The sequence below is a fragment of the Epinephelus lanceolatus genome, chromosome 12 (assembly GCF_041903045.1).
Source record: "Epinephelus lanceolatus isolate andai-2023 chromosome 12, ASM4190304v1, whole genome shotgun sequence".
Taxonomy (NCBI): domain Eukaryota; kingdom Metazoa; phylum Chordata; class Actinopteri; order Perciformes; family Serranidae; genus Epinephelus; species Epinephelus lanceolatus.
The window spans coordinates 20,390,146-20,402,723 of record NC_135745.1 but is presented as its reverse complement, the minus strand read 5'-3'; the positions used below and the strand labels follow the sequence as shown (position 1 = coordinate 20,402,723).

Here is a 12,578-nt window from a genome sequence, read left to right as displayed (position 1 = left end):
GTGTGAATTAAATGTCAAAGAAAACAAAATGTAGAGTATTTTTGGGGACAGAAATGTAAAGACAGAGTGTAGATAAGCAATCCAATAATACATGTATGATGACAGAGTATTCATAAGAAATGAGGAGCATAAATAACCTGATTGGTAGTGTCAAACTCAGCCTTGGAAATGGCCTCGTCTATGGCCTCCTCTGCCACCCGCAAGGCCACAGAGAGTGTCTCTGCCATGCTGTGCTCTGAACACAAAGAAACACAATAATGACTTGTATTGTCGTCACTTGAATGACCCATGCAACAGAATCAAAATCAAAGCAGAAACACAAGGGGGAGTAATTACATCCTTTTCAGTTTAATTCTGTTTTCAAGCCGTGTGTTACTAATCTGTTTTCACTACAGACAGAGACGTGACCATCAGGCTGCCGCAGCCTCTCATTCATGTTTGCAGTCACTTATCCTGTTAGTGCAGTGAACTGAGAGAGTGAGGAGAAGTGAGGGCAGGGCAGGACAGCGAACGAGAGCAGAGATGACTGAAAACATGGCTGTTTGAGATGCCAAAAGACCGCAACAAGAATGGAGATCAAAATCCATCTCTGCACTGTTTTATCTGCTGTAAAGCATTAGATTCATGGCAGCTGGGAACAAATATGAGTTTATGGATTTATGAGGGGATTACAATGATGCAAAAATAACCTTGAACTGGATAATGTGGCCACAGAGGGCCAGTTGCTGCGACTTTCTTATGGAGATTGAATTAAGCACTCACTGTTACGAGGCTGAATTACCAACTGGGCAACTAGGGCAACTTCCCCAGGGCCCTAAAGATGACAGGTTCAATGATATTAGATTAAATAAACTGACCCATGACAACTTCTGAATTTATACCTCAATTTTGAAGCCCTGTGTCAAAATCGAGTTTTAACAGACCAGTTTAACATATTGGGAAATACCCTCACCCCTTCTAGCCCTTACCCTTTGAGTTCACTTGCTTTGGTCCGAATCAGGGACTAATTTTGTTACAAAGTTATATAATTGCCTAGAGTTGGTTCGTGTTCTCACGGCAGCATTTACAAGCAGACCAGACCAAATGCCTGTGCGAGAAAGCTGCTCTTGATTGGTCAGAATTTCCATGTGGGAAAAATCCAGGAAGTAAACAAAACACTGAAGAAGAGTACACTTGCAAGATAAATGCGACACTGTCTAATGTCACAAAGGAGGGACAACTACGCAGGTTGATTTTAGCGCTGGTCATCGTGGACTATATTGCTGTCATTGTTCATTTTAGTCAAACCATACAGTTTGAAAACGAGGCGCGGCTCCAACTAGAAAACAATATTTTGATGCACTGGATGTGCTGAATGTGCATATTAAGGCAGTACAGGAGGAGATGCACATTAATAATCCTCCAGGACTGTAACATGCTCATGTTTAACACAAACAATGCGTAATGTGACTACAGCTGGTTCAGATCGAGGATGTTCTGTTGTCTCATTTAGCCTCATGTTAGCAACCGCCTTTTTAAGACACCTTGAATCTTTAAAATTCACAGTTGGGGTATTTACTGACTTATTTTATGTCATAGAACAAAACATGAATGTCTCTTAAGCTTGTGGTAACCACAGACCTAGTTTCAGGCATCTAACAAAAAACCTATTCAAAAAACGTCAAGACAAGGGAACTGGTAGTGCTAAAATGCTAACTCATTTCCAGGTTTTAGGACTCATTCCTGCGCCACTCTATGCACAGCTCTTTATTTGACCTGGGGTCCCTTCAAGAGTTAATCTGGCTGTTGTACTTAAGAGTATTAGCTGTACCACTTCAGTACACAAATAGGCCTACTACAACTATAACTAGTACCACTGATAGAGCTACAACTACTGCTTTTAGTGATACAGTATATAAAATGCTACCAGGGTACTGCTTCTGCACACCAGCTTCTGAGTGGAGCTACAAGTATGATTACCTCTCTTGCTACAGTATTATTACTACAAGGTACTTTAATGGGCTCAAGCACTGCTGTCACAATTGCTGCCATCACTGGTACAGTACCACTTACATGTGATATAGTGTATGTAACGCACAAAACCTGAGTTTCACATGCAGATAAAGCCTGTTAGACAAGGATAAAGTTCTTTGTTCTGCTATTTGATGCACAATTTAATTTAAATGTTGGATCTATACATGTTATCTGAATATGCAGAGGTATATAGGATTGTGTTAAACCTGAGGTTCTTCTGGTTTTGGTTACATGTTACAAGATGTCTTGCAGGAATGAAAATTGCAAAATTGTATTAATTACAAAAACAAATGTACAAAATGCTTCACATGAATTAGCGTACAAAACCATTATTAAAACATGTCTGCACCTTCAGTTTGTCTGTAGAAGGTTGAGTCGCTCCCACAGACGCTGCCCTCATTGCAGATACTATCCTCGTAGGCGCTGCCCTCTGCACACACAAACACACACCGACAGAGAAAGATGTTTAAATGTTCATAAAAAGACAGACACAGTAGATTCACATGGGATCTAGATCAGTGTTGTTTTAATCACATGGGACATTATGTAAAAAAGATGAATTAATAAATACAAAAAGCTAATTATGCTTCTTCTGTTTTATTTGGTCATTCATTTTTAGTGTCATGGATGTAGCATATAGCATCAATTTAATATCTCAACCATCAACATTATGTTGTCTCTAATAACAGAAAAATGCCAGTAAAGATAACTACTTTGCATAAGTCATTCATGCAGAAATCTGAAATGAATTGCCCCTAATGAGAATTTTATTTTTCTCTCATTAGAGCCCAAGTGTTTTATGTGTTTTCTCTTCAACACTGCAATATATCTATTTTTACATAAATTGGGGTGGAAGAGCCATGGGATTTATTCCTCAATTGCCTTCACTCTACTTAGGAGAAATTAGCCGACTTATCCCCTGTGTTGGGTACAGAATTCTAACAGGCTCTCTAATCTACATTTTATGGATTTTGTAAGTGCTGGAGAGATGATTCCCACTGATGACAATATTTGGATTAGTTGTTACAGAAGGTAATCTTCTGAATCATACATTAAACGCCTTTCTGTCTCTGATTTTTGGACAACTGAGTCTTCTTAAGAGGAAGGATTAAACACTTCCCATCTGCACTGAGTGGAGTTTGTGCAGTTAGAGAATGTTAGGTTTACTCGAAGAGGATCTTAGTTTAATACAGCCTGGCATACTGCATACTCTGCACAAAGTCAAACATGTTTTCAGTGAGTGTTGGCCTCTATCAGGGCTGTCCCATGTCAGTGATTCTGTTTGTGATAATTAAGGAAAAGATCTCAAGGCACAGCTGCGGCGGGGGGGGGGCATCCAGTTTGGTGAACTCAGAATTTCATCTCTGCTCTTTGCAGATGATGTGGTTCTGTTGGCGCCATCACACCATGACCTCCACCATGGCCTCAAGTGATTTGAAGCCAAGTGTGAAGCGGCCAGGGTGAGAGTCAGCACCTCCAAGTCTGAGACCATGGGTCCCTGCTGGAAAATGCTGGATTGCACCTTCTGGGTTGGGCAAGAGTTGCTGCCTCAAGTGAAGGAGTTCAAATATCTCGGGGTCTTGCTCATGTGTGAGATGGATCAGCTGTTAAGTGAAGTGTCAGTACTGATGCAGGTGTTGCACTGGATCATTGTGGTGAAGACAGAGCTGAGCCATAAATCAAAGCTCTCCATTTACTGGTTCATATACATCCCAACCCTCACCTATGGTCATGAGCTCTGGGTAGCGACCGAAAGAATGAGATTGCAGATACAAGCTTCTGAAGTGAGTTTCCTCCGTAGGGTGGCTGGGTTCAGCCTTAGAGATAAGGTGAGGTGCTCAGAAACCTGGAGGGAGCTTGGAGTAGAGCCACTGCTCCCTTGCGTCACAAGGGGCCAGTTGAGATTGTTCAGGCATCTGATCAGGATGCATCTTGTTAGAGTTTTTTTTTCTGCACATTCAACTGGTAGGAGGCCCCGGGGCAGACCCAGGACATGCTGGAGGGATTATATATCTCATCTGGCCTGGAAACGACTCAGGATCCCCTAGGAGGAACTGGAAAGTGTCACTGGGTAGAGGGACGTCTGGAATACCCTGCTTAGCCTGCTGTCCCCTGGTACCCGGCCCCAGATAAGCGGATGAAATTGGATGAATGGAAGACCTGGCAGCCATTCATCACTCATGCTGGATAATACATTGTTATACTTATGTGTACTTATATAATTATTGATCTATGCTTTCTATCGGTCTGATTAAAGATAAAAATAAAGAAGAAATGAACCATCTAAAAAAGTTCAGATGTATGCTAAGTTTTGAAAATTAGCAATGCCTATATTATTACTGAGTTGTTTGACCTTGCTTTTTTCTTTTTTACTGTGACGGTGAACTTGAGTGCTTTGAAAGGCACCTATTAATAAAATGCATTATTACTTTTAATGCAAGTAGTGTCCTGTAAGCCCATGAGGGCTGGGCACCTTTGGGTTTATGATACTTGAATACAATATTTTCACTCCTTTAAAATCTTGCATGTAGTTTGTAGGTGGATTTTTGTAATGTTTTAGTTTAGTTTTAGCAAAAGTGAACTAATTGATTGACAAATATGAGACATTTCTCCCCCACACTTTTGTTTCCTTTGTTGCTTTTGGGTATTTCTGGTCGATTCCATTTGTATTTTATTTCATTTCATCTAATTCATCAATTTTATTGTTTTTAACCACAATGCTAATGCATTTCTTTGCCATTTAAAAAACTTTGAAAGGCTTCTGTGTTGTGTGACACATACTGTAAATCAAGCTGCCTCGTCTGCAAATTCACCCCCAAACAACAATTAAAAATGGAATTAACAAATTATGAAAATGCCCAAGCTGAAGACATATCTGTGCTGTGAATAACTGAAAACTTCATAAAAAAGATCCTCACCTTTTAAAATATAAGAGTTTGAGATTTTAACTACATGACTTGATTTTAGAGAGTTGGTGACGGAGCAGCGGAGAGTTCAGTCACCCTGCAGATAGTTTCTCCTTCCAACTCTGAGCCCTGAGCTCTTTTCACATCATGTAAACATTCATGCAACAATGCAGCCATTTGTGGTTATATAAGTGTATTAGAGTGGCCTCGCGTGTGGTATTACCAGGCGACCTGATCTGTGGCGCCAGTTCAGAGGTACAGTAGAGTACACGAGGTCACTTCCAATCATTTTAAGGGACAAAGAGAGGACTTACACCGAGTGGTATGAAGTGTAGATTATTTTGTAAATGCAGAGAGCACTCTGCTCTTTATTGCTAAAAAAAAACTTCAGGCAAGCATAAGTCTGTGGATATTCTCATTTATCCAGGTCAATTCCATTCTGGCAACAATTAAATTGTAGGCAACTGGACTTAGATTTTGTCTAGAAGACGTTTCGCCTCTTATCCAAGCGGCTTCATCAGTTCTCAATGCATCAGTCTGACTAGTCCTCACTAGTCTGACAGGCAAGCATGAGAATCACTGATGACAGATATCCTGTAAATTCGGACAAAATGACGTATGTTAGGGACTGCAGCATGGACTTTGTTTCTGTTTCCCCCAGCATTTGTGTGTGTGTGTGTGTGTGTGTGTGTGTGTGTGTGAGTGCACGCAGACATCTGTGTTGTAACATCTAATGAGTCAGGACACATTTGGCTGCAGCAGGGACATGAAAAAGACTCATGACCCACACAGTTTCCTCCATAACAGCAGCTAAAAGGTCACAGTGACCCTGGAGGCACCACAAGACCCTCAGGAGGGTGAACTGACAGTTCACTGCTATATATATATGTATATATATATGAGTGTATGTCACTGCATTATCTTAATACATAATAAACACAATACTAATATGATGTACATCAAGAATGTACACTTTCTAGGTTGATTTTTGAAAATGATTCACATATTTTTAAAACTACAAACACAATCTCACGGAGATCATCAAGAGCATGACAACATGTGATGTCTAACGTCACAATGTCAGCCCTACAACACACTCTAAATTGTAAATCTTTGTAACACCTAATGTGCAACAATCTCTGCTGGACTTACACTAAATTGTACAGTAAAACATAAACTCAGTAGAGTAACCCTCTCATGTAATCAATCTACCTTTTATCACAGTAATTAGTATCTAGCTACTAAAATGTTCAGGCAGAGGGTACCGTCAGCAAATAGTTTGTTGGGCACAGGGAAACAGAGATCTGTGTGGCTACATTAGACCCTAAAAAAGAGGGTCGATCATGGGGAGTACCACCAGTTGGTCCAGGAGCTTCGCCTCCATGATGGTTTTTCCCCAGGCATATTTTAGGATGACTTTGGGGCAGTCTGACAACCTGCCTGTCTATCGTTGGGCCGTATAGCTCTGGGTATCCAGCAACCGCTACCACCAGTTTCTCCTCCATTGTTTACCAACTGTAAACCTGTTGTCGTGACCACCACAGAAGTCCGCTTCTCAAATCACCCAATTGGACAACGGGAAAAAAGCAGAGATGATATGGGCCACTTTTCCTCTTTGAGTTGAAGTTTTTTGCTTGTTTTGGAGTTCAAAGCACTCTGGCAACAACGCCAGGTGCCTAGAGCGCAGAAACGCGAGGCTCCACCAGCTGCTAAAACAATTTCTGTGTGATTGGGGCCAACTTCGTCTCAGTGCGAAGCCCCTAAATTTTTTATTTTGTGTGACAAGATAATAATCTTGCAGGAACAAGTTATTATCTTGTGGGAACAGATTTTTATCTTTTGCAGACAAGAAAATAACTTGTCATCACAAAATAATGAACTTGTGCAAAAAAAAAATAAAAAAAATAAAATAACTTTGAGGAATTTAGGAGCTCTGTACTACAGCTAATGACCAAAAACTAATGACGTTCCCATCAGCCTCAGGGGCATTGTAGCCTACTGTTTTGTGCAAATTACCAAATGTTAGCATGCTGTTACACAAACTAATAAGGTGAACATGGTCAGTATTATGTCTGCCAAACATCAGCATGTTAATGTTGCCATTGTGAACATGTTGGCATGCAGATGTTACCATTTTGCTCAGTTTGCAGAGTTTCGCTGAGTTTGAGTACAGCTTCACAGAGCTGCTAGCATGTTTGTAGACATCTGGGCTTGTGTTTCTCCGTCTCTCTGTGCTGTTGATGCAAGTTTATTTTATCTTAATAAAAAATAAAGGAGGAAATGGTTAAAGAACAAGTTCACTGAGACTTTCATTAATACCAAACAAAATATTTATTTATATATTTAGCTTCTTTCCAAAAACTGTGGCACTACTGAATTCAGACATCTCCAGTCTGACAAGACTGATGAGTTGTCATCAATGAAGTACACGCAATATTTACTTTCATGTCACCCAGAGCTACTGATGATTGGCAGTATTTCTATTTCAACCACACATCATTTAACACCCCAAAACACATCACTCTGTTTCTGTCACACTGCATCTTCACTGAACTTTTGCTGCTGCTTCTGCATCCTCACTGGTTGTATGTTTATCATTTTTGCAATTTTGTCGTCAAATGCCTGTATTTCTACACTGCATGTACAATAGGCATCAAGTAATGCTGACTGTACTGTGTTCTCCTCCTCAGGGTCACTTTGTTATTTAGCTTTACTCTTTAGAGGAAGACATCTCTGAGCACTGTTGCTGGGTTGTGGCAGTGTGTCTTGAGGGGGAAATGTTTCACTGCGACACAAAGCTCTCACAAGATGATGCCTCGACCCACAACTATTAGTCCCCAAATGTCAGCTCTATTAATTCTGATGCTATTCATGCAGGTTGCATTGTTTCTTATGCAAAGTAACATCAGCAGAGCTTTCCATGAGTCAGACTATGCAGATGCAGATTTGGCAGCTGAGTAAACACTGTTGAATTTCCAGTGCAGGTCAGTCATAAACAAATTAAAATGTATGATACGGTGTGTGTGTGCGCAGAATGAAAACAGTAAGCCAGAACGAGACGCTGAGCGGTGGCCCGATGCCAGCCCACATCAGTCCTCCTCCCACAGGGGTCACAGCTCTGCATCATCTGCAGCCAGTGACCTCTCCTCCACAAAACACTCATAATTCTCTAAATCCCTTGTCTGTTAAATCAGATCAGAGACTCTGGAGTAATGGTCCAGAGATGCACTCCTCCGCTTGTACCACTCTGTGCCGTACATGCTGTAGCATATGCTGCTGGATGAACAGTCCTATTCAAAGCACTGTATAGTACTATACATACATTTTCAACACAGCATGGCTGGCTCCAGTAAAGCTTCTTACCTCCCTGTGTGTGCTACATGTTTCACATGAAGATGTGCAGGACTGCTTAAGGAAATACACCACTCTAAAGCATGGGCGAATTATGAGACAAGAGGCCCCTGAGGACAAATATGCAAAGGGCCCATGTACCTCTCCTACACAGGGGCAATACACACAGACTGTGGTGGTTTTGTGTCTTTTTGTAGTCATTTGGGTCAATTTAAGGGTAATTATGTGTTTTTGAGGTAATTTTGTGTCACTTTTTCGTATTTTTGCAGTTCCTTTGCATCTCTTTATGTTTTTGTGTCTCTTTATGATCATTTTAAGTTTCTTCCAGGTTGGTACTAGTTAATTTAACATCTGACATTTTGCAAGATAAGGTCAGAGATCCCCTGACACTTTGGGCACCTGGGTTTTTATATATATATATATATATATCCATATATCCATATACACACACACACACACACACACACACACACTTTATTAATCCCCAAGGGGAAATTCAATTTTTCACTGTTTGCCAATTACACACAGGTCCGAACACACGCACAAACTGGACCTATACATGCACTAAGGGGAGAGATGTCAGAGTGGGCTGCCCATGACAGGCGCTGTGCCTGTTTAGTAATCTATCCATGCTCTGAGGTGATAAGGTGTTGGTATCGTAAGAAAACATTTTAATACTGACTGAAATAACAGAGCAAGAAATCAGCTGTATGTTTTTCATTAATCAAAATACTAAAACCTATTCTTACTGTCACTGTTAAAATACAAACAGGTTTAAACTGAAAGCTCCAGAGGGGAAAAAAATAAAAATAAAAATCTGTAAGTAAATGGAAGTAAATCGAAATTATTATATTGCTAAAAGATTATTTCCAAGGGAAAAGAATAACTTTAGTGGGGCTGTCCCCTAATAGTCGAACAAACGTTAGTCTACCACAGAGGTCATTTGTCGGCAAGATTTCATTGGTTACTTAGTCTCAGAAAAAAAAAAAATCTATTAGGAGCTGTGTCTTGTCTAAACAAATCAAAACCTATACGACTGGAGCTTGTGGGACTTTAATTTGAAAGGACAGACACAGGAAGAGGCCATGCTCAGCAGTCAGGCAGGAGTCACGTTACAAACCAATCACAGCTGACAGATATCTTTCCCATCTTCTGTAAATATCAGTCTGATAAACATGGAAAAGTTGATCATGTTAGTGCAGGGCTACCCAGAGCTTTACATCTGTCCCACTGTGACAGCAGGCCTACACACTTATAAACAGCACCTGGAAGATGGTCAGCTCTGCACTCAGGATTTCAGGTAAATAGGCTATACAGTGTTTGTGAAGGCTGCTAAGCAACCTCAGACGCACCCTGCCGTGGTGCTCTTAAAAACTGGCACAAAAAAAGCACAAGAGTAGCACCCAGAGCCCACTCTCATGTTTTCCAGGGGGTTAAAGACACGGTATGTGTCCATTTTTGTGAAATTATGCCGTAACTAACACGAGTTATGGCTAAAAATGTGTTTTGTGAGATCAGTGACCTTGTCCTTTGACCAACTAAACAATCATTTCATCACTGATTCCACTTGTGCCAAATGTGTTTCCTCCTGTTGTGCCTGAGATATTGCGCTCATGAAAATGCAATATATGGATGGACAGCCCTAAAAAAAAATGCCTCTGGCCACGGCTGTCGCTGGCAGGAAAGCATAAAAAAAGTTTTTGTAACGGCACCAGTGCAGTTTACATAAGCATCGACCACTTGTACACACACTAACCTTTATATACTGTCTAATAAAACCCACATACAACAGCACTGAGTCCCTGATGCCCTGCTGAATAATGATATGGAGGAAGCAAACAAACATTAAAAAAAAAAGAAAAAAACTTGGAGTCTGGCAGCAACAGTAATCTGCTGAAGTTATGTGAGATGAAAGCCAAGCAAGAGCCTAATCCTGTTTCACTCTCTTCCCAACTTGCTGTTCCCCACTGCTTTCAGATATTAAATGCACAGAAATATACGCACAAAATAAAAAACTGGCAAATAATGTGTGTGTGTTTACATCCAAACATATCTCCTTATAGAAGCACAGCAAAATAGATTCTCTCTGCGGTAATTTGTTTACTGCTTTCAGTACGGGATTAGGTTTGTATAAAAAGATCGTCAGTCATGTTCAGGATTTAGACCTTTTCAAATGTTATATTTACCCAAAAGGTGTCACATAAGAAAAGTTTGTTGTTTGTTTGCTTTAGGGCCTGATTAGTAGGGTATTTTTGAACCAAATACTGATTTTAGTTTTTGAGAATTTAAAAAATCTGATAATGATACCAATCAGTTGATATATATAGTTTTTTTCACATGAGCATAAACGCTTTTTGAATAAGTATCCCTTAAAATTGTCTAAGATAAAATATTCGGTTTTGCAATGTCTTGGTACTTACTGGCTGAAATGTATACTGGTAATAAGCCAATAGGCAGTCAGCCAATTTTGGTGAATTTATTGGGAGATCTCTGGGAGGGGGTCTGGACTGGATTTCTGCATTTAGTGTATTCTTTGCGCCCCTGGGCTGATTGTAATAAATTAGTTTCTTCCCAGTGCAGGTTATCTGTAAATGTCAATTGATCATCAAAAATACAGGTGTGATCCACAACACCAATGAACAGGTGGTTTACCAGTAAGCTCTGAAAGCGCGCTGTGCTCCACCAAGTGCTTCCTGTAAAGAGTCTTCAGCACTTTGGCACTGCCGAACCTCTTGAAGCGCGTCTTCACATTAGTGTAGAACCACTCCAGGGACTGCGTCTTCAACAGCCTGAGAGAGACACACAAACAGAGCTGCTGTTTAAAACATCATCAACATGCATCCCATTCTGATCACTTGTCAATATGTTTGATTACAGCACACTGAATGAATTAAACTGACATTTATTAGTGATATTATATGCTGATGATACCGTTATGGGTATTAACTGCTATAACTGGTCTCCAATTCTTTTCCAACTACCATTCGTAAGGCTAATACCAGATGATAAACAGTGCAGGAATATTTCCTTATGCCACATTCATACAGGACTAGTATTACCTGGAAACCTCATCTGATTTAGAAATTATTCCCCTCACATCTGAATTTCATGCGGCACATTCACATAGGATTAGACCAGTGATGCCAGTGATGGACAGTGTAACCATTCTTTAAAAAACAACAACATATGGGTAAAACAAACAATTGATTCTGCCACACACTGTTACATCATCCATCATATCTTTTGAGATTTTTCTCTGATGGATTTGAGCCTCTTTTTTCAGCATACACATCTCTATGCTGTGTAGCCAGATGATTCTCCTGCACCAATAAATGCTGTCAGAACTTTTATTTATAAGAACCAATGTAGCCTCTATATTTCTGACCTGGGAATGTAACAGAAACCAGGCGTGGAGAAAACAAAAAACCTTTGACCCCAAATCACAGAGATGTCTATTCGTACAAGACTAATATTATCACATGACCTCAAGTGTTTGACAGCTTTTTACTTGATAAATTACAGACATGGCAGATTTGCATGGGATTAAGATCACAGACGGCCTCTGCAATTATTAGAATTTACTAGATGTCCCAAGGTAATACTAGGCCTGTGGGAATAGGACTTTAGAGTTACTATATGGATGATAATATCAGTAATACATAATGCAGGATATGCAGCATAAGTCAGTGTTAACTATATAAAAAAGTTTGGCTGGGAGAGAGTAGTAAAACAGAAGTAATAAAATACAGTTAATGTCCCACACCCTGACAAACTACAACCCTGTCTCCTAAATATACATTATATACTACTAATGTACAGCATTAAATATGTTTACAAAGAAACGCCGCTCAACATCAATTAGATTTTGTACCGCTTAAAGTCAGCTCTCAAAGATGTGAAAAATATCCATTGTGACTGCTTTTAAACTGATTGTTCATACTTTATTTTTTAAGCTTTGTTGATGCATTTTAACTGGATTTTGTTTCTACTTTTTACTGCATTTAACTGGCACAGTTAAAGAGTGGAAAGTTGTCCTATAGTCTGATTATGTTGTCTGTATTTATTGCTGGGACAATGTTTTTATTCTGTCCTGTTGAAAAAGAGATTTTACTCACAATGACTTTACCCGCTTGAATAAAGGAAATAAATGTGAGAGTAGAATGTAGTGTGAGATGGATCAGCAGTTTGGCACAGCATCTGCAGTGATGCGGGTGCTGCGCCAGACCGTTGTGGTGAAGAGAGAGCTCAGCTGGAAGGCGAACCTTTCAATTTAATGATTCATCTATGTCCCAACCTTCACCTATGGTC

At 40.0% G+C, this 12,578-nt stretch overlaps 1 protein-coding gene across 8 annotated transcripts in view; it reads right to left on the bottom strand.

Annotated features, from left to right (window-relative positions):
• Positions 1–12,578, bottom strand: part of myripa (myosin VIIA and Rab interacting protein a) — a 51,839-nt gene that overhangs the window by 17,338 nt on the left and 21,923 nt on the right. For all 8 annotated transcript variants that reach the window (XR_004502928.2, XR_013492436.1, XM_033650756.2 and 5 more), the window contains exons 5-7: positions 10,923–11,059; positions 2,363–2,443; positions 138–235 (exon numbers count right to left, since the gene is read on the bottom strand). Coding sequence is in view for 6 of the 8 variants with exons in the window: in XM_033650756.2 (XP_033506647.2) it covers positions 138–235; positions 2,363–2,443; positions 10,923–11,059 (316 nt within the window). In the remaining 2 variants the exon portion in view is untranslated. The remainder of the gene's footprint in view (positions 1–137; positions 236–2,362; positions 2,444–10,922; positions 11,060–12,578) is intronic.